General features: G+C 28.0%; 1 protein-coding gene across 3 annotated transcripts in view; it reads left to right on the top strand.

Annotated features, from left to right (window-relative positions):
- The window catches only part of LOC129959043 (mitogen-activated protein kinase kinase kinase 15-like), a 102757-nt gene that overhangs the window by 53653 nt on the left and 27316 nt on the right, over positions 1-21788 (top strand). For all 3 annotated transcript variants that reach the window (XM_056071823.1, XM_056071822.1, XM_056071824.1), the window contains exons 11-23: positions 1268-1355; positions 2840-2911; positions 4651-4820; positions 8863-9046; positions 12574-12707; positions 12796-12923; positions 14033-14136; positions 14716-14854; positions 16786-16847; positions 17691-17756; positions 18315-18415; positions 20855-20923; positions 21008-21075. In XM_056071823.1, coding sequence (XP_055927798.1) covers positions 1268-1355; positions 2840-2911; positions 4651-4820; positions 8863-9046; positions 12574-12707; positions 12796-12923; positions 14033-14136; positions 14716-14854; positions 16786-16847; positions 17691-17756; positions 18315-18415; positions 20855-20923; positions 21008-21075 — 1385 coding nt within the window. The remainder of the gene's footprint in view (positions 1-1267; positions 1356-2839; positions 2912-4650; positions 4821-8862; positions 9047-12573; positions 12708-12795; positions 12924-14032; positions 14137-14715; positions 14855-16785; positions 16848-17690; positions 17757-18314; positions 18416-20854; positions 20924-21007; positions 21076-21788) is intronic.

Raw genomic sequence — 21788 nt, 5'->3', positions numbered from 1 at the left:
AGACTTTTTTTTAAAAATATATAATTAACATTTAATTTCCAGTGTATGCAATTTAAGTAATCCTTTGCAAATTTGTGTAATTTGAATATTTTTTTTTAAAGTTGTATATAATTAACTGCTGAAAGGAATTCGTTTCTTTCAAGGCTTCTGCTCGCGTCTAGTGAATAAAAGATTCTTCATTCTCCAATCTCAACTTAATTGTTCATACTTCTACATAATATAGCAATATCATTTTTTTAAAAACAAAATAGTTCTTAAAAGAGACATTTGAATTAAATTAAGTGAGATGCTCCCCCCCCACGGGAATTTGATTGCTTATTACAGTTTATTCTCATTCTCAATATTTAAACATGTACTTGAATGTAAAATTTGAAGAGTGTGTGTGAATCTCTTGTCCTACTTCTTAAAAATTAGGTTCTTCGAAACGAACTCTAGTTTATAAATATTGTATTTAACTAAGGTAATTTAAACCCTTGATAAAATGGACTATACGATGCAAAAGGAGTAAATAATGATATGGATTTAAAGCAGTATTTATAGGATATTATACTTAGAGTTATGTTGTATAGAGTAACTATAAAATATTTTGTGTTATTGTTTTTTAATAATTAATAAAAGATAGAATATAGATATAGAAAATGTTGAATGTTGTTTTTTAATAATAAATAATAGATAGAATAGGATCTAATAGAAATTATCGTAATTAGATAAAATTTAATGATCTGGAGATCTTTCTGCATTTACGATTATGTCTGTATTACCTCCTATTTCTGTTAATTTTGGGTCATTCATATTTAGCTGTAATATTTATTTGTACTCAACCATGTATGGATTAAAATAAACTTTTAAACAGATGCTAAATATTCTGTGGTAATGATTTTTGCAAAAGAAGACTGAGTTTGTAAAGTTTAAATGTGTACCAAAACCATATTTCAATGGCTTTTGTTGTGTCTTAAATAATATTTGTAACTTTTTGCCTTAACAGTCTCTTTCTTCTAAATGCTGTATTAGTAGAATTCTGTCTATGTAATTTGAATACTGAGATTTAAGTTTTTCTGTATTGCTGTACTATATTTAACGAGATAAGATTACTGCTAACAAATTCAGTGTAAAGCAGTTTTATATAATAATTTTTATAACTGAAGATATTTGATAAATTATTCGTTTCATTATTATATGCTGATTTATAAATTTCTTCTTAAATAAATTTGACTGTTTTTTTTATGGTGATTTTATTAATAGTGTTTGATAATTTTGCTCTTTATAGGTATTTAAAATCTACTATTGGAAATATTGAATTGATAAATCGTTTCCGAAAAAAACCCGAACATATACAATTGACAGCCGAAGAACATGTAAGCAGGTTTTTATTTATACCTCAGATTGAAAATTAATAAAAGAATATTTTATGAAATAATTGATAATATAGTAGGAAAAGATATGTTTCCTACATAAGGTACTGTAGGTGTAAATTAAGTATTAAATGATCTACTTGCCACACAATCTACTTGAGATATAAATCTATTTGTTCTTTGTAAATCCATTTAAATTCCAAGATTATGAACTAAAACTTAGTGCCAATATTCTACCATACTGTTCGTAAAAAAAGTAATAGAACAAGGCTTGAATACAAATTAATCGTAAAATCGAAATTTATATTTACATTTTCCTCAAATGTATCAAGAATATATGAAGATCATAGAAGGGATATCATTGATCTGGGTATTTATTCTATAATTGGATCATTCATTCCAAGAAATAAACTGTTTATCTTTAGAAGCGCTTGAATGTCCAGAGAACTGAAAGCAATCAGTTTAAGTTAATTACTAACATAAATGCAAAGCAGTCAATAACTATTTAATGAGGAATCTTATTTAAGAAAGTATTGTAATAAGTTGAGTGTCATGTTGTCACCAAAACTATTTAGAGTTTTGAATTCTTACTGAAACTGAAGGAGACGAGGAATTTTTAGATCAAGATACTGAATTTCCCTGAATATGAATGAAATTAATTCACAAACATAAATTTATTTTAAATCAACATTGAAATTGGAATGTGTGAAAAATAAAATACCTTTTATTGAGTGCAATAAGGCAGCATTATAGTAGCAAAACAGTAGCAGTTACTTTGAATTCTTTCCTTTCAGTTGATAAAACCTATATCATTGCAATCTTAACACATAAGAATTTTAACGTGGTTGTAGAATTTAAAAAAAAAATAATAATTCATGCAGCTTTTGTTTCCATAAAAGATCTAATTTAATCATACAAAAAGGGGGGGGGGATCAGATGCATCTAAAATAAAGCAGTGATGCCTTGTAGCATATTTTTTCACTGCATTATTTTACAATTTCATTTCTTGTATCTAGTTACATTTGTAGTGAAAATTTTTAGCATTGCTTTCCAGAATTGAATGGCATCAAATAACAACAAAGTATTAAAGGTGATCAAATACTGATTTAAGTTTTAATTTTATTATTAAATTTGTTTTACGGTATTTATATATTAACTTATTTATTTCAAATTTATTTGGATAAATTTATCCTAATGGTATTCATAAAGTTTTATTTAGATAAATTATGATAATCAACTCTCTTTTTGCTAATGTAAATTGGTGCTTTAAACTTATTTCCTTTATATATATTTTTTTAAAGTCTTAAGCTTAGATATTAAAAACAACTTAAGCAGACCTATGTCAGTTCAGTCTTCAGATATTTTTATATTTTCTTTAAGTCTTGAAAATTCATTATTCTATCAATTCATTGTTTGGCAGTCAGTTTTTTTAAAGAGCTTTATAAGAAAATTGTACCAAAAACTTATTTTTTTCGTTCATGTTTCAGGTATTCAATTTTTATTTGGAATATTTTGTGGCTGCCTCTGAAGATGAAGTCTCTGATGTTATTCGCTTTCCTGTAAGTGTATTTTTGTATTTGTAATTGACACCGAAAATTGTACACAAAGTATTCTAGAATACATTCTGTTTTAATTTTTTTGCACTTGTATTTAACCTTTTACAAAGGATAACAATATCCCCCCCCCCAAAAAAAAACTTTAAGGATTCTTTTGTTAGAAATTAACTAATGATTAGGGATCTTGACAGATGTTTTCGAAATTTGACTTCGTGTCAGCGCAACCATTCTTCTAATATACTGGTATAGGGCAAAATAATAGTAATATCTGTGAAAGACAAAATAAGGGATTCTGCCACTTCTTGCCCAGTGCTTGCTTGCTTGTATCCAGGCTACAATTAATGAATAAAGATTGTCCACAAAGTTCAAAAGGATTCATAGCCATTTCCAGTACTGAGCTGTTTCGTTTTTAGGTAATGAGTGGAAAAGGAAACCAAGCACAGATTTTATTCTCTAAAAATACCAGGATAATGAGAGCATGGGATTGTGGCCATCTCGTGAGATGTTCTATTGCATTATTATGTTCATCTATATAATCAGTGGACATGACACATTTTTACCGTTTTCGAAATTGAATTTTCTTGAAATCGACTATTTTCTTGTAAGTTATACCTCTACAATATTTTTAAAGTCTCAAACACTTCCTGTATAAATTTATTCATTTTATCATTGTCTCTTAATTTATGTGCGGCAAAATTCACTATTTTTATGAAATTCATTAAAAAAAATTCCAAATCCCGTGCTATACCTGAATCATATTTGAACCTAGTGAATTGTGTGTGCACACAAGAAGTGTTCCAGGAGCGGAGAACTTTTTCTCAGATACAGAGTCTGGAACATATAATTAAAATTGTTCTGTGTGAGCACTGTGATAATTCTTGTTACCCTCAGGGCTGCTGTGGCCCCAAGCCATACCAAGATATTACTTAGCACACCTTCGCAGACACACCCTCCATGGTCCACTATAAGAATAAGTCAATCAAAATTAAATGCTTCTGATGGAGTTCGTTGGCCGAATACCGTGACCTGGAAAAATGCAAACAATATTTGACAGACGAGATTATTTGTTCCATCTCTATCGTGCCCAATTTTTGTGGTCTCAACTCCACCGTCGTTTCATAAATTCCGTAGAAACACTAATGATTTTGGAATGGCTACGATTCCATAACACTTTATTACATATTTAATACTTTGTTATTTCAAGTAATATTAAATTGTTGCTTCCTTTCCTTGCTTTTTCCACTCATTAAAACTAAGGCGTATTTTTATTCCATTATAATTAGTGCATGAATATTGTTCGGACATTTCCCCTTACACACACATGGAAAACACAGAATTTCTTTTCTTTTTTTTTCTGGATTTGCATGGCAACTCTAAATTCAACTTCTGAAGTGCCATGTTCTGTGCATTGCCCTCTAGTAATCAATCCATGTTCTATATCATTTAAATTTCATAAGTCTTATTGTCAAATTAATCAACATTTTTTGTGACATTACTTCCAATCATCTTATTCACTGTACCCTTGTACAGTGCAAGGCTTATTTGAAAATTTACATATTACTGTCTTTTTACATTTGACACTTCAGTGTGACATGCAATAAAAAAAATAAAGAAATTTCAAAAATGGAATAAAGGTACATTGACTCGTTATATGCTTCTAATTCTTATATCTATAGTATACCCGTATGCATAATTTTTTTCTAATAAAATTTACCTTTTATTATTGTTATTATTATTTTTAGATTTTAATTTTGGATCCTGGGAAAGTGTACATGCCAAGCAATGTGACTGTCAATATGGGTGCAGATGAAAAATCTATTCATATTAGAAATTTGTGCGTGAAAGAATTAAGAGGAGAATGTAGAAAATTGCATGAATGGGTTTTCAATGCTTCAGCTTTAAAAAGTGTCAGGTAATGTACATGTTTTGTGCATAGCTTTTAAAAATTATTATACATTGAAGAGCCAAAACGTTATGATCACATGTCTAATCCCCTTGTTGTTGTTTACCTGAAACTGCACAATAGCCTTAATATGTGTAGATACCATCTTAATGGGTTTCTGGAATACATCTGGAGGTAAGACATATCTAATGTTTAAGCATAAGTCTGTCAGTTCACATAAATTTCATGGAATGGTTTATGAGAATTAGGTGGTATCACAGGACATCTCAGTTTGTATTAAGATGACTCAGTCTTCACTACCACATTCATGTTCCTGAAACATATGAACACTATTTTGAGTTTGTGATAAGGAGATCTTGCTGGCATAATCCATCCGAAAAATATCCGAATATTGCTTGTTTCTCAGAGGTTAATCGTCTTTTTTTTTTTTTTTTAGAAAAATAGTCTCAAAAGTATATGTAATTTTTGCTCATGCAGGAGGTCGTCTCTATATTAAAATTCTTTCTTACTGTGTTTATTGTAATGGCAAAATCTAATTTGTAGTGCAGATTCAAACTTTTTGGAGTAAATTATCTTGAACACATTTGAAAATTTCCAACTTCAGTGAGACTGATGTTGAATTATGCGCAGTTAAAACTAGAACATTTAAATTTTCTATGAAGCTTGACTTCTTTTAGCATCTTTCTTCGTATGATTGAGTGATTAGCACATTTCTATCTTCTATTAAATTACTACTTAATACAAGTAAAAACTATGTTCTTTCTAATTTTTAGTAATATTTTACATTGTAAAAATGATAGAATAAAAACGCACATTTTGAAAGATTTAGAATGAAATTCTGAATTATGCTGCATACTTACATTTGCACTCTATTGAGGATGGTAACATTTTAAAATGTAATAGCTGGGTGAAAAAAAAATTCTAAATAAAAAAATTTCTAAAATAAAACAAGAAAAAAAATTGAATATTTCCGTAGATTTATGAGTAAATGTTAAGAATTGTAATTAATCCTTTCTTGTCGAAATAATGATGAGGAAAGCAGAGCAGAAATAAACAATCGATTCAACAAACAGATTCGGTTAGTTAATATTTGAGCGAAATTGCGTGTAAGCATAATAGCAAGGAGGGGAACTGATTAAAATTACTGGAATTAATGGAAAATCCTTTATTTATAAAGTAGCAAATAGGATTTTTCAAAAATATTTTTCAGCAGTCTTTGAATGAACGCATTTATAAAAGTATAGTTAAGTAAATAAATGTATGATTGTTGTAAAATAATAAATATACGATTGGTACAAATTTTACCATAACCTTTTAATCTAACATCATCTTTTAAAAATGAAATAGGAATCTTTAGTAGTATAAGTCAGTTCTCTTATATTCGATTCTTCCTGATAAAAAGCAATGCCTTATATAAAATTTTCCTAAATAATCTTAATTTTCGTGTCTTAAAAATGTCACAATAAAAAATTATATTGATAAAGAAATTTTTATTTTTAATTTTCGTTAATCTCAAATTCTTATAAAGAATGGTTTAACAAAATGTTCAATCATGTAATCGTAATTGCTGTTGTATTTATGTTAAGAATTTTTTTAAAAAAGCAAAATTTTTATGTGTAATAAGGAAATGAAAATAATGGGCTTTTGTTATTTTTTGTTTTTTGTTTTTTCTTTTATTTCCTTTCCAGAAATGAGCCGAAAAATGAGAATGTGCAGTTTTGATTCATATTTCAACAAGTGTTTTGAGTAATTTTTTCAATGCAAATCTTTGAGAACGGCCAAAAGGGCCGGTGTTAAATGATCAAATCAACTATTGAAGTGCTCAAATTAAAGGAAAGAGCTATAGAAATTATCTATTATCTACATTTATCTGTATATTGAGAAAGCCTCTTAGATCTTTTTTCTTGCATATTTCCAGGTTTTTTTTTATGTCTGTGTGTGTTAAATTCCATAACATTTCATATTAAAAAATTTTAACCATGAGAAAGCATTTAAAAGTAGAAAAAAATGTCTTGCTTTTTTAAAATTTGACGATATAAGAATAAATGTGAAGACGAACTCTTTGGCAGAAATGATTTTCGTCAATTTATTAGCAGGTCAAATGCAATTCTAAATTAAATGATACATTTTTCTTGCTTTACTATTTGTAGATTACAAATGTTTGGATATTTTTTTTGATGGACTATATACAAATTACATTCATCTAGGTAGTCCGCAGTCTCTAGGATTATGCATCTGATTTTTTCCCACAACATAATTAATTTCCTTGATCAACCATCAAATTCTCAATTTGCCATGGCTATTATGTGAGAGAAATTTAGTTTTATTTCACTTAAAAACATTTTTCCTCAATCCAGTAGTTCTATGACAGTGCTCATGCAACTAACTACAGCAATCATAAATGATTTTAAAATTGAGTCATCAGTGTAACCTTGTTTGGTAAGGGACAATAGATTTTTATATCTAAAAATATCCTATGAACTTTATGCTTCAAAACATTTATTTGCTCTTTTAAATGTGCAAGTAATTGAGGAATGAACTGGCCTCTTTTGAGAGTATGATACCCATTACCTATGATGGGGTATGAACGGTCAGTGCTGTAACATCTCATTACACTTTCGGTAGATATTACTAAATACCATAGCATGAAAATAGCAACCAGTTTCATTATTTCCGAGATACAAATTTTAAATCAGTAGGCCTTTTACATTTTATCGATTTTGTATTTACCTAAATATCTGCCTTTGCCAATGATAAGAGGGAAAAAAACCCAGTTTAATACTTATAATTCTGTCACATTTATTATTTGTATTTTGGCTATATAATCTTTACTCCACCATGATTCAAGTCTAAGAGTGATCCATAACCTTTCTGCTCTTCAGTGATTGTGCGCGTGTGCACGCGCGCTGTTTATGAAGAATTATTTACCAAAGCATACAATATTCTTCATATAACTTACACTTGATTAAAGGACCCACTACGTCTGATCTTCACACTTAAATTAAAGGAGCAATTTTCTTCAATTTAAAATTATCTTTGGCTGTACAGTTGGATGTAAAATTTTAAAATTGTTGGTACTAAAAGAAAAGTTTTCCTCCACTCCATCCGTTTGGAAGTATAACTGTCCTTTTATAAAATTTCCTATCTCTGTTAAATTGTAATAGGTTTTCAAAACTACTGAATATCTATTTTTACTGGAATGTGTCATATTGTGGTTTTATGAAATAAATTATTTTAATTTAAATAATCAAAACTGTTGAAAAATATTTTTATTGCATTTCACAAATATATTCTTACATTTGGCAACAATGTTCTAATAACTTTAACAAAATGAGACAATTTGTATGCAGATTATTAAATAAATTAACAAAATTGAATTTGGAAACTTACACATCTGTTATTTCACATATGCTTCTGAGCTTATTCAATAATTAGTTACGCGTAGGTCATTTTGTTTTAGCTAAATGGAAATGTGTACAATTTAATGTTAGCAATTTGCTGGTAAGCATGATTTTTGCCATTTTGAAATGTGTAGCAAGTAAATCTAGCTCTTAAATATATTGCAGTTTTTGTACATGTCTATTACCATATTAAAATTACTGTCTCCTACTTTTTAAGTATATTTTTTTTTCTCAGATGGTACTGATAACCTTTCACCTCATAGGTATTAACAACTGAGCTCATTTATATAACTTTGTATTAATTCATATTGGGAGGGGCATTCATTTCTGTATCGCTAAGGAATTATTCCAATTTTGTTTCATGAGTTTTATTTTTTTAAAAAGGATATAATTAAAACTGACTTATGTATTGTGAATTAATATTTTGAACTAAGGTGTTTTTCCTTCTGGAGTTTTCGAAAATTCATTGCCATTGGATGATTAAATATATAATATAATAATGAGCTAGGCAATTTATTTTCTTGTATAATGTAAGAAAATGTTGCATTTCTTTTAACAGAAAAGGGGATTTTTATCCCTTTTTAATTTATAATAAAAACTATGCAATATCAAACATTAATAATGATTTTCAACCTTTCTTTGCATGACAGTCTTTACAAAAGGGACGAACGATGTCTATTCCTTTATGTTCATCAGAATTCAGATGATTTTCAGATGTTTTTTCCTTCAGAAGTGATGCGAAAAAGATTTTATGATCTTCTGCTTGAGATGACAGCAGATCAGGAAGACATAATAAAAGATTTAAACACTGACATCAATCCTGGTGTTATAAAGGTATATCATTTTTTGTATGTAAATTAATCTTAGTTAATATATTATTATCTATAACAAACCTATTTTATTACTTTTTTGTTGATTAAACTGACATTTATCTTAAAAAAGAATGTGCGTTAGTCATAATTGACTGATTTTAATTTCATGGCCAATTACTATATTTAAAAAAAACTATTAAGAAGTATATAATGATTGTAATTTTGTTTCGATTTTCCAATTCAAATAAAAATAATGGTGCTTATAATAAAAATTAGTTACACAGAAATTTGTTTATATTTAGCAAAATATTATTTATATGAAGTTGTTGTTTTCATCGCTTTATGTATGCTGTATACAAAAAATATTGCTCATTAAGAAAAATTTTTAAAAATATTCATTTATTTTCTTGGAAACTCATGTAAGTTAAAGAAATTTTAATATTTTATTGAACATTTCTGAAAATGTAGATGCATTTTGGACAGAGGAGAGCAAAGTTTTAGAGGCTTAATTTTAGTAAATTCTTCTCCTGAATTCTTAAAAATTTTTTGGTTTATAATATGTCTAATCTAATGTGATATATGATAACGTCATGGCTATTGGCCATGACAAAATAGTTGCTTTGCATTCTAGATAAGTGTTAAATTACTATTTCTGTTAAATACTGTATACTTATATAGCTTGGTATGAAGTAAACAATTCTAGAGCAAATGAATTAAGATTTAATTTAGATTATTCTGTAGAATTGCTATGTTTCTTTACCTTTTGTCTTGCAATAAGAAACCCATTAAGGTTTGTATCCCCCCCTTTTTTTTGCTAAAATTTTTTATATATTTTAAGTAGTATGGGAATTTGATTTTTGAAAAAAGTATGAACATACTAGAGCAAATTTATACATGCAAAAAACCCTCAGAATTTCAAATGAGTTGCTGTTGCAAGAGAATCCTTTATATTTTAGAACATTTTTTTTTTGTTGTTGTTATGAAAATATTGTATGTTTTAAACATATAATATTTGCTGAAAAATAAAATGATTAGTTTTCTTGATGAACAGTTCTGAATAATAGTATGAAACAGATAAATTTTAAAAGACGGAACTGATAGAATTTTGTGCAAGGTTTTTCTGGAATTCTTTAGAAGTTAGAAATTTATGTGTTAGAAATGTTTTAAACAAATAATATTTATTGAAAAGTGAAATGAGCATTTTAATCTTTTTTGATAAATAGTTCTGAATAAGAGTATAAAACAGATTGTGATAAGCAACAATAATAGATAAAGGTTTTGGTATTTTTTAGAAGTTAGAAATTAGTATTTCCAACATAGCTTGTTAATGTATAAAATTTTCAATATTTGCTTATGTTTATAGAGATATGAAAGTTGATTAATAAGATTTATATTGAATTTATAATACAGTGCAGCTAGAAATAGATTTTCTTCTGTCCGAAGCTTTGCTATGTCTTCATTGGAAATACCAAATTTATGGTGATATTAATTTGAGTTACTCTACTCTGGTCTCTGTAAAACCTCTTGGTGTATTTATTTCATTGAAACTTGGTACATAATTTACCTAAACCATTAGAAAAAGAAATCTGCAGAATAAGTCAATAATAGCTGAAATTTTGGTCACCTGTTGGCGCTTTATATGCTAACGAAGACATTTGTATAGTGTTAGTATTCATAGCTGGAATGGTTTTTCACCATGCCTTTAGACAGTAGAAAGTTGGGTTTTACTAGTGCGGTGTTTTATTAGCACTGCAACAGTGGTTTAGCTGCTCCTCAAAAATGTTGATATTTGAAAGGTTGTGAAAAGAGCTCATGTCGAAGAATGCTTGAAAGGAATGTCTACTAAATTTGCTCCATTTTCGGCAAATTGGTTGTGGTTGAACAATAGGTTAGTCTAAAATGGTTATGGACCATTTCTGTAGTCTCCAAACACGGACAGATATTTAATAAAATTGCATCAGTAATTGCCATTGCTGACAGAGCATATTATTACTGATATTTTTTGAACAGTGTCATTTAACTTGGATTCATCATGGTCTTTGATATAGAACATTCTGCGACCAATTTTAAAATAGTTTGCAATCTTTAAGGTGCAAGTATTGCTATCTCTAGATCGGAATAGACGCAGATTTTCTTCGGTGGTTTTTGGCAAGAATAGTTCTTGAAACTGCATGGGTCTTGGTAATTCTGATGAAGTGTATTTTATCATATAAAGAGCAGTGATTATTTGACACTGTTGTATATGAAGTACGGGAAGCCTTGGTATTGTGTAGAACAGCTTTTGCATTCTGATTACCTGACTGCTGGTATAAATGTACTCTTTTCCTGATCTTCATTTTCTTTAGATCTTTATTCATGGCCTTTAAAGATGTTTTATCACTAGTACCCAATTCTATATACTTCAGCACTAAGTTATTTCTGTCTTAGAGAACAAAGATGTTGAAATATCCCATAATGGTCAGTAAGAAAAAGAACTATTTTATGCTAACTTCGGAGACAATTAGTTTCTAAAAGTTTTTCCAAATGCTTGGCATCCTCATTTTTTACACTTGAACACCTGTGACTTGTATAAATTTCAGAAAAATCGTGTCTATGGAGAAAACACACTGCCTGATTTAAAAGCAAGCATAATATCCCATATCTCTACAATTCCTCGTGAATGCCATTGAAATGCTATAGTGGACGTGGAACATGTGTTAGATGCAAATAAAATTCAGCTCTGCACAAATGCTATTATTAAATGTAGGACGGCGTCTAGGGGTAAAGTGAATTTTTTGGGAAAAAGAAATAATAATAACCGAATTAAAAAAAATTATTTATTGACTACATATAATTAAAATATTTCAGTATTTACAGTCTTTACAGAAATGTAATAAGATTTAATTAGGAACATATTTCACCTGAGAACAACACAACGCCAAACATGCCCAAGCCTGAAAAGGGTACGTAAAGAAAGCACGTAAATAGCGTCAAATCTCAATCATCCATCGCCGCCGGAAAAATCGAGCGACTCCTTTAGGAGCTTCTTAGGTGCTCTGACGTCATATGGGCTCGAACTTCTCCCATTGGATACCAAAAGCCAGCCAGATCCGACTTGACATGATTGGCGTTGCCATCTCTTTTAATCGATAACAACTAAACATTTCAATTAATCACATCCCTGAAACAAATTTACAGCCAATATCACTTCCTACATAAATAATGTTTTAATTTGCAATTTGTTTTTCTTTGTGTCAGATTTTAGCTTTGTAGTAGAGATTTGAATTATGATTTTTTTTATTGGAAATTTCCAATTATCCTTATAATGTATCTAAAAGTTTCAACAAAAAATACATCAAACATAACTGGAGTTATTCATAAGTCTGAAATAACATTATTAGAGTCACTTAAATTATAACCACTCTGTATTGAGGTGAGAGAATTTTTAATTGGGATAATTTATTTAAAAGTTTGCTGATTTTCTATTCATATGCTTTTAAAAGTTTATACTAATGCCATCTATAAATAGTTTTTTCAAATCTCCACAGTAATTTTGTTGTATATTTTCAGTATGAATATGAACTTGATAATCAGAGGAAGCGAGTTATTTTAGGAAAGGGGACCTATGGTGTCGTTTATGCTGCTAGAGATTTAACTACACAAGTTCAAATAGCTATTAAAGAAATTCCTGAAAAAGATATCGGGTATGTTTTTTTTATATTGTGTGTAAATTATGCATATTTTGAAGAATTTTTTCATGTTTTTTTTTTTCAAACATAATTTACATTTCAGTGTTGTTCAACCTCTCCACGAAGAAATAAAGTTACATTCTGAACTGAGGCATCGAAATATTGTTAGATATTTAGGATCAATAAGTGAAGATGGGTATTTTAAAATATTTATGGAGCGTGTGCCAGGAGGTAAGTAAATTATGCCGAATTTTATATTGCTTTTGCATGTATCATTTAATTCTATATAAATTATTATATATTAAAAAAATGAATCCTGCTTAGTGTCCAAAATCCTGTTTTGACCCTTCCCTTTACATTTCCGGAACTTTTGAAGACGTTTAATGAGAAGGAAAATTGTTGCACTAATATATACTGTTCACAGTCATTACATCTTCGTATCGAATTAAGATTAAAAATGAATTGATTTAATTGAAGAATAAATTTTATATTTGAAAAAAAAAAGTTTGATCCACTCAGTCTATAATTATTCTAATACAAAGTGAATTATTACCTGCTTTATTTTTCAAGAGAAATAGTTAATTTTTTTATGACTGTAGAATAAATTATTCTAGTGTAAAAGAACGAAAAATTTTACTTCAGCAGCAAATTAAAAAAAAAAGTTATCTTTATGATATTTTTGCTTCCATAATTTATTGTGGCAGATAATGAGTGGTGGAATGGGGGCGGGAGGTTCTAGTATAATTTTATAAACATTGGTACTTTTACCTTCAAAAGTGACACTGGGAAAGTCTAAGCTTTCTCCACATTTGGTCTTCAATATCTTATATTGATTATAATCTGATTTCAATCGAATATATGTTAAACTATTCAATCAATTCTTTAAGATGCTTAAGGAAGTTTCGTATTTTATTGAAAAACAAATTAATTAATTATAATGTATTTTATTTTCATTTTGATATTCCTAATTTTTTTATATTCACAATCGTTTAGAATTTTATAAGATGAAGTTAGTTGTTTGATTTATTCTATTAAAATAAGATATTCTTATGTTTTTTATTATGTTGTTGTATTATTATATTTTTTGTTTGTGTTGTATATTGTTTTGATGTGTTATATTATTATATTTTTATTGGAAGATTTAAATTCAAATTTTAAAGATTTTAGTTGTCTTTCAATTAATTTTATTTAAGGAGCTTGTGCATTAAGTACAAGTAATGAGTGATTAAATCTTTTCATATAGTGGTATGTTTTTTGTTTGGCGAAATTCATATTTTAGCTTTAAATAAGAAAGATATCAAGCTCTTCGTTTTAAAATTATTAATTTTATGTATTTACAGGAAGCATGTCACAGTTACTACAATCAATATGGGGTCCTTTGAAGCAAAATGAAGTTACAATTTCATTTTACACTAAGCAAATACTAGAAGGCTTGAAGTATCTGGTAGAGTATTGTTCTGTGAACTTTTTTTTAATAAGAAAAGCATTATGTATGCTATAATTGTCGCTTGATTAGAAATCCGCTTCAAAACATTTGAAATCTCTTTAAATATATATTTTGAAGTGAACTCTTTTCTGAACTTCTTGAAAATGGGTTATTTTTGTTACTGCAATAACACTGTATGCAATGTAGAAGGTAACTTTGATGTGTTTTATCTAAAATATGAGATTAAAAAAGAACACCATATTCTTTTCTTTTTACATCAGATCTGCAAAAACTAGTTTTGTTTTGTGATCTTTAAAAATTTCATTTTGTGTTAAAATAACCTCAAAATTTTTATTTAGTAATGTTTTCAGTGCAGTTATTCAGTGCACACTTTTCAGTATGCACTGAATCTTTATCTGCTTTCAAATTATGCAGTCTTTTTGTAATTGTAATGGTTTCTTTTATAAAATAAGACATAAAATTTTTTAAGTTGATTCATTCTTATATTTTATGTATTTTCAGTAGTATTTCTGTTATACTTTATGATGTATTTAATTATTTTGTGTTTATATTTACTCATCCATTGCTTTATTTTAGCACGACCAAAAAATTGTGCACCGAGACATCAAAGGTGATAATGTGTTAGTGAATACATATAATGGTGTTGTCAAGATATCAGACTTTGGTACATCAAAACGTTTAGCTGGAATCAATCCTGCTACTCAAACTTTTGCTGGTATGTAATTGCTGTAATTTTCATTTGCAGCTGTTGTGCATGGATTCAAAGTCCAATTATTTTTTACTGACTAGTACTCATTTATTTCTCAACCATAAATACACACACATATTATCATTTCATTACACACACATATTATCATTTCATTTTTTTTTTAAGTTTCTATGTTTGATGCTTTTTATATTATGCTTTTAATATAAAAAGCTTCAATGCTTTTATGTTATTACTTTTTCATTTAAAAGTATTAAAATACTGTAGATTATGTTCATAATTGGATTATGACAGTTGGCAGCAATTCTTTCTTCATTTGTCTATCTATATATAATTAGATAAAATTGTAATTTTATTAACTATTCAGATTGCTTGGAGTACAAATATCAAGTAGTTGCTTTTTATCCCTTTTTGTCTATATCAGATTTATCATTTATCAGATTTTATCTTGTCGTTTGAATCTTCTGTGACTTCGAATTATTTTTATCAAATTAGTCATGGAAATGTTTTTACAGTTTTTATTGCTACCATATTAAATAGTCTTTGAATAATACTTTCAGTCAGCTTTTGTAACTCATCTTCACTATTGGCCCAAATAAAGATATTATCCATAGAAAACTATACGTTTTTGAAATCCTTCAGAATAGCTTGCATAGTGTGCTGCATATTTCTAAGGTGGAAGCTAGGTGTAAAGGGATTCTCAAAAATTAGTATTGGTCCCAAGATGTGTTTATAGTCAAATAATCCTATGTTCTTTTGGAACACAAAATTGCGTAGCATAAAACAAAACATTTAGCTCCTCTTACACATACAGCAAAATCCTCTACTGTTTTATGAGAATAGTGATAAAGCTTAATACCTTTATTTATAACTATTTGATCCATACATATATGAACTCTTTCACCTTTTTTAATAATAACCAATGGCCAGACTGTAGGGGTAGCATGTGTTATTGGCTTTAAAATGTTAAAATGGCATGTGTAATTGGCTTAAACATGGAATCAATTTCAGCTTTCTCATGAATTATATTTTATTGTGCGAAGAGGATGAATGGTAAACGTTATATCTTTTTGAAATTAATTATCATTTTTACAATTTTTGTTGCACCCAGTTGTCACCAGATATTTTATTAAAATATTAATTTTAATTTGATGTAATTGTTTTGATGCATTGTTATATTTTATCAAATCTACTCAAATCTACAAGTATTGCATTAGAACACTACTAAATTAACCATCAACTACAATTAGCTTAAGTTTTGCAGATTTATTTTTGATACAGTTTACATGTATATCATCCAACACTGGTTTATAGCTATTATTAAAAGATCTTAAATGCCATTTGGGAGATTTCTAAAGCAGTTCTCAAGTTTTACACACCTTTGACTTTGTAATTACATTTCCTTTGGCAACAATAGCAAGTTTAAATGTAGCAATCTTTCTATATCAAATGTAACCGTTGTAAACTGTGAATTTTTATTGAAATATTCCCTTGTTCCATCTTATATTTCACCTATGTAAATTGTATCATAAATTAAAATTTTCACCGTCAGAAAACGTCTCTTTAATTTTGTGCACATTTTCTCTATGTGAACGTTTATTTCTGAATTTAAATTTACATTGGTGCACTCGGTGTCTTTTTTTTATTACAGTTCTGGCAAAAACGTTGAATGTCGGACAGTTACGGAAGTCTTCTGACAAATTGCAATGCCAATTTAATAACTTAGAAAGTTATTATATATTAAATGTTTCATTTTTAACTAGAAGTCTGGAGAAAATCTATAAAATCAAGAGATTTTTCTTAGTTACACTATATTCAGTTATTGTATGCTATAAGTGTTTTATAAGCAAGGTAAATGTCTTCTAACTATATTGTTTGTTGCATATTTTATGATTACTTAAAATGCCTATTTGATAAAACATTTTCTGATGTATTTTTAGGAACTCTACAGTACATGGCACCAGAAGTAATCGACAAAGGACAACGCGGTTATGGTGCCCCTGTAAGTATTTAAAATTTCTGAAGGGTAGGCCCTACATTTATGCTATTCTCTTATTCGATGATTCTTGTGTTTGTTATTCTCATGCTTACAGATATTATGATCAAATCATTAGTCCTTAATTCTTTCAAATTTGGTTTGCTCTATTTTTTTTAGAAAGAATGTAATTTAACTTCGTAAACTTAAATTTTAAATGTTTTGTTATTTATATTCATTTATTATTATTATTTTATTATTATTAAAGTAACTCAAGCTCAAAACAGTTGCATTGCATAACTAAGAGAAAAAATCCCCTCCCTTTTTTTATGCCATTTTGTTGTTTATTGATAATGGTATTTAGCCAAAATTTGACTTAAAATTTTTAATTTTCAGAAACGTTATAACTAATTGTCAACTGTAATTTGACCTTTCCCTTTGGCCATTTTTTGATTTTCTTTCTAATAAATTCAGAATATTTAGTATTGGTTTGTTGAAATGCCATTTTCAAGAAATTTTCTTGGTCACTTGTAGTTACAATGAACCTTTTTTCTATAGATATGGGCTTTAAGACATGATTCTGAGTAAGTTTTTTTTCGAAACAAATTAGAAAGCACAAGTATAATTTTTTTCTTCTTTTTTCTTTAAGAGTCTTTGTGCTGTAATCCAGTGTCAACAAAATTATATTTTCAAAATCGTCTGATTTTGATATTGTTACTTTGGATCATATTTTTTTCTGTTTGATATTCAAAGAGATGTAGCATTTTTTATACATTTATGTTTGTAACTAGTTATATGTTTCGTATCCGATTTTGTTTGTTGAATTTTGTGAATGTTCATATGATTCTGTTCTTCTCTTTCTGATTTTAGGCTGATATTTGGTCACTTGGATGCACTGTTATAGAAATGGCAACTGGAGAACCTCCATTTGGTGAGGTGTGTATTCTAACAACTTACAGTTACTAGAATAAAGCTGATATATTTTTTCCTATTTTTCAGATACATAGCATTCAAACACTGTTTTTGTTAAATTTTTGAGAAAATGGGAAGTTTAACATATTACTTATTTTAGATTATTCGAAGTAGATTTAATGAGTGTTAATAGAACTGGCAACCTACAGTTTTATAAACTCTTTTTTTCATTCCTGAGTAATGCAATTAATTATATTTGCAAGTATTTAACTAAGGATAGGGATTATTTTATTATGAATTTTCTCGAAGTCTAAAGAAAAATACTAGTACAGTGTCTTTTTGAAAATTCTGTATAACCAAATTGCTGATTTTCAAAATTATATTCCCCTCTTTTTTTGCAAAATAAATTATTTATTTTTCAGAGGCACTTTGCTTTTTATATTCTAGATCTTCATATTATACATGATTTAACAAAAACAATATTTAAGTATTATTGAGAAAGAAAAAAGGAATTATGCAAATTGGAATGCTGTTATTTGTACAATAATAGAACATAGTTTTTTCCTTTTTCATTTCTTTCAGTTAGGTTCTCCTCATGCGGCTATGTTTAAAGTAGGATTCTACAAAATGCATCCAGAAATACCTTCCTGCATGTCTGAAAGAGCTCAGAATTTTATTAAAAGGTAAAAGTTATAGTTAAATTCATTTTAAAATATGATTAATGATATTTCATGTTTAGTCTAATGAATCCATGTACTGTTTAAATGTTTATAGTCATTATATGGATGTTTGAAAAAAAGCCCTTTAGATTGAATGTATTAAAAAAGTATGCCATGTGCAATTGAAAATCTAAAAGGTATGCCATATCAAATTGAAAACAACTGTTTTTAGCTTCAGGATATATTTGGCTACTATTTTGACTTTAAAATAAAAGAAAATGAAAAACGACTGTTTTGGAATGAATGACTTTTCAAAAAGAAATAACTTTTTCCCTTCTAAAAATAAAAATTCGCATAAAAATAGAATTTTTATGCTAACGGGGGAAGGGGGATAATAAAATATTGTGCTTTGTCAATGGCAGTGATTTAAATTGCTTTTGAGTTATGTTGAAATTAGATGCATCTAAACAGTATAGGTGTGTGATGTATATTGGAGATTTTATTATCTGATTGCTGCTTATTTATTTTATTTTATTTATTAAAACTCTGATGAATAGTCATAGTTATTGGCAGCAAAAAAGGTATTGGTTAAAAGCAGTTCTACTATGATACATTATCACAAGTATTGGACAATTGCTAGCCATCCTTCCCTCTCCAGCATCACAAGCATGCAATATATTTATTAAGCTTTCTTGGCATTCATGGTATAGATGATAAAAGTTTGATTAACTTTGAATTTCCACTGTATTATAATATAGGTCGTTGTAGATATTTTATAAAATTCAGTGATTATGCAAGTATTGATCTAAAATTAATGGTGGCTTGGTCATTAGGGCTGAATAGCTACAACAACCCCTGAAAATGCTTTTCATTATATTTACTCAGTTTTTCAATCTGAGATTCGATGCTCTTACTTTTTTACTTTGAGAGGAAATGTTCAACGAATTTTTTCAAAGCAATAAAACATAAAAATAATACAGATAATTAATTAATAAGCTAGCGAAAACAAATTGGTGTTGTTCAGTGTACATATCGTTAAAGCTCACTGCGCATACCACTGATTGATTGAAATGAAGACCAAAAGCAACCCTTTCTTCCTTTGAATACACATGCACAAGAGCTCCAGGATGAACAGAACCGGTTTTGAGCATTCACATTTTCTGACTTATTTAGGGTCCCTCCCTCCTCCCTTCTTTTTTTTAATCGGCTGTTTATGAGTTTGCCACATATAAACATATCTGGGTCATTGAATGTTTCATTTTCTTTCATTAGAGGTCATTATTTGAAAAAGGTACATGGGTAGTTTTCTAAGTAGACAAGTTTCTCTGTGGATGTATGGTATATGATACTAACAATTTTTCTTTAAAAAAAACAAAAATTGTTTCATAAAATTTCGTACTTAACTATGTTTGACTTTTGTTGTTGTTGTTAATCAGTGCAAGAGAACCTATCAGATATATAGTTTTTAATATTGCTTATCTTGCACTTTTCATTTTGTTTTATTGTAAGTCTGGGCCACTGGCAGAAATGCTTATTTATTATTTTTTGAAAAAAAATTAAAAATTATTTGAAAAATTAATAGAAAACTATCTGTTGTTTTTTCAAAATACCTGAATCTACTAATAATAATTGCAGTTTTTAACTATTATATAAACTTTTTCTTCAGTTCTTTACAAACAGGTTTTTGGCTGCACTTAGATAAATTTGCATAGATTTTGTTTTTCCTCATATTTTTTTTTTATTTCACTTTAAATTGTGAATTGTGTCTGATTGTAATGAAAGAATTTTTGTAAGTAATTTGTCAAGAATGCCAAATTTCACCCCATGCCCATTTTCATTTTATTGTGTATCTTCAAATTCCTAGAGATCCCTTCTATTTTCTGATAAATGTTAATTCATTGCAGATATTTCTTATTGGTGTTTTTTTAGCATTCTGATAGACATGTTTTACTTATAAAAATTGCATAAATCCCTTTTGATCACTTTGAAAAACAATAAATGCATTTTGAAAGCCATAGAAATGTTTTTTGTTAGTACTGAACTAAAAACAAAACAAAACAAAAAAAGTACTGACAAGTAGCTGGTACGAAAATTTTCTAAAGTTCAATGAACAGGAATTGTACAAATTTTGATAGTTCTATTTAAAAAGAAGATTTATTTAAAGAAGTTCCATTTAAACGAAGATTTGTGTCTATGTTATGTTTATAAATCATAAAAAGCATTGACCTGACAAACATAGTTTACTCTATTATTGTAATATCTATAGTTATAGCTTTATTTTATTCTTTAAAAATGTCAACACTATATCTAGTTTATTTATTCAGAATAATTGTTCCATCCTTTTTGAAAAATAATTAACTTCAAATAATTTAATGAACCTTCTGTATATTCTATTATATATTAAAATCATTTTAATTAGGAAATTGTTATTACATATTATTGATTAAATATATCCGTTTTTAGATGTTTTGTTCCGGATCCTGATGAACGTGCTACAGCATCAGATCTCCTCGAAGAACCATTTATACTAGAGTAAATATATATCTTTATATTGTGATTAAAAATATTTATTCCTTAATTTGTACATTACGTTTATTTTATGTGTACATGTTTTAGGCCAAGTAGAAAGAAAAAGCCTCCAAGAGATAAAAAGCCTGCTCCAGATTTCAATAGATCTATTTCAGGTACATACTTTCTAATTAAGAAATTTGTATTTTTTGAAATATACCGTATTATTTAGTATTAGTTGGCCATCTGTTAAAAATTAATTATCTTTCAAAAAGCTTGTTGCATGGCAAAATAGTTCAAGCACAGTATAATTTTCCTTTACTTTCAGTATTTGATATCTGCAAATTTTGACTGTTTTATGGATATTTGAATAATTATCTACTGGCCCAAAATTTATAATCTAAATTATGCAGTGACATGTATTGGCTTACATTTAATCTTCCTCCCCCCTCCCCCCTTTTGTGTGTGTATTGTTGTAACTCTTGAAATGAATAAAATAGAAAATTGTTTTTAGGATATGTTTATATAAATTAGCAATAGGTTTATTGCTGAGGTTATGACGACTAGCTGTTGTTAATTGTAAAATATTCTGATTTTTTAAAATTGATACTCTGAAACTGGCATCTTTTCACCACAGAATTTCAAACTTTTATATATAACCAAAAGAATATAATAAAAAATATAAATTTATTATATTTTTTATGTTGCTAAACTATGAATCCTGTATATAAGATATTGCAAAATGAAGAAGCGGCTGTATGTTGTAGTATCAAAAAACTCAATTATCTATTTTCCTCTGTAAAACAATTATTGCAATATGTCAAATGTAATTGTTAGTTATTTTATTTATTTATTTTTTTAAATGTTATGCCAGTCCCGTTACAAATAA

This window comes from Argiope bruennichi, chromosome X1 (assembly GCF_947563725.1).
Source record: "Argiope bruennichi chromosome X1, qqArgBrue1.1, whole genome shotgun sequence".
NCBI lineage: Eukaryota > Metazoa > Arthropoda > Arachnida > Araneae > Araneidae > Argiope > Argiope bruennichi.
Note: the sequence above shows the minus strand (reverse complement) of the source record. Positions and strands in the feature narration are given on the sequence as shown.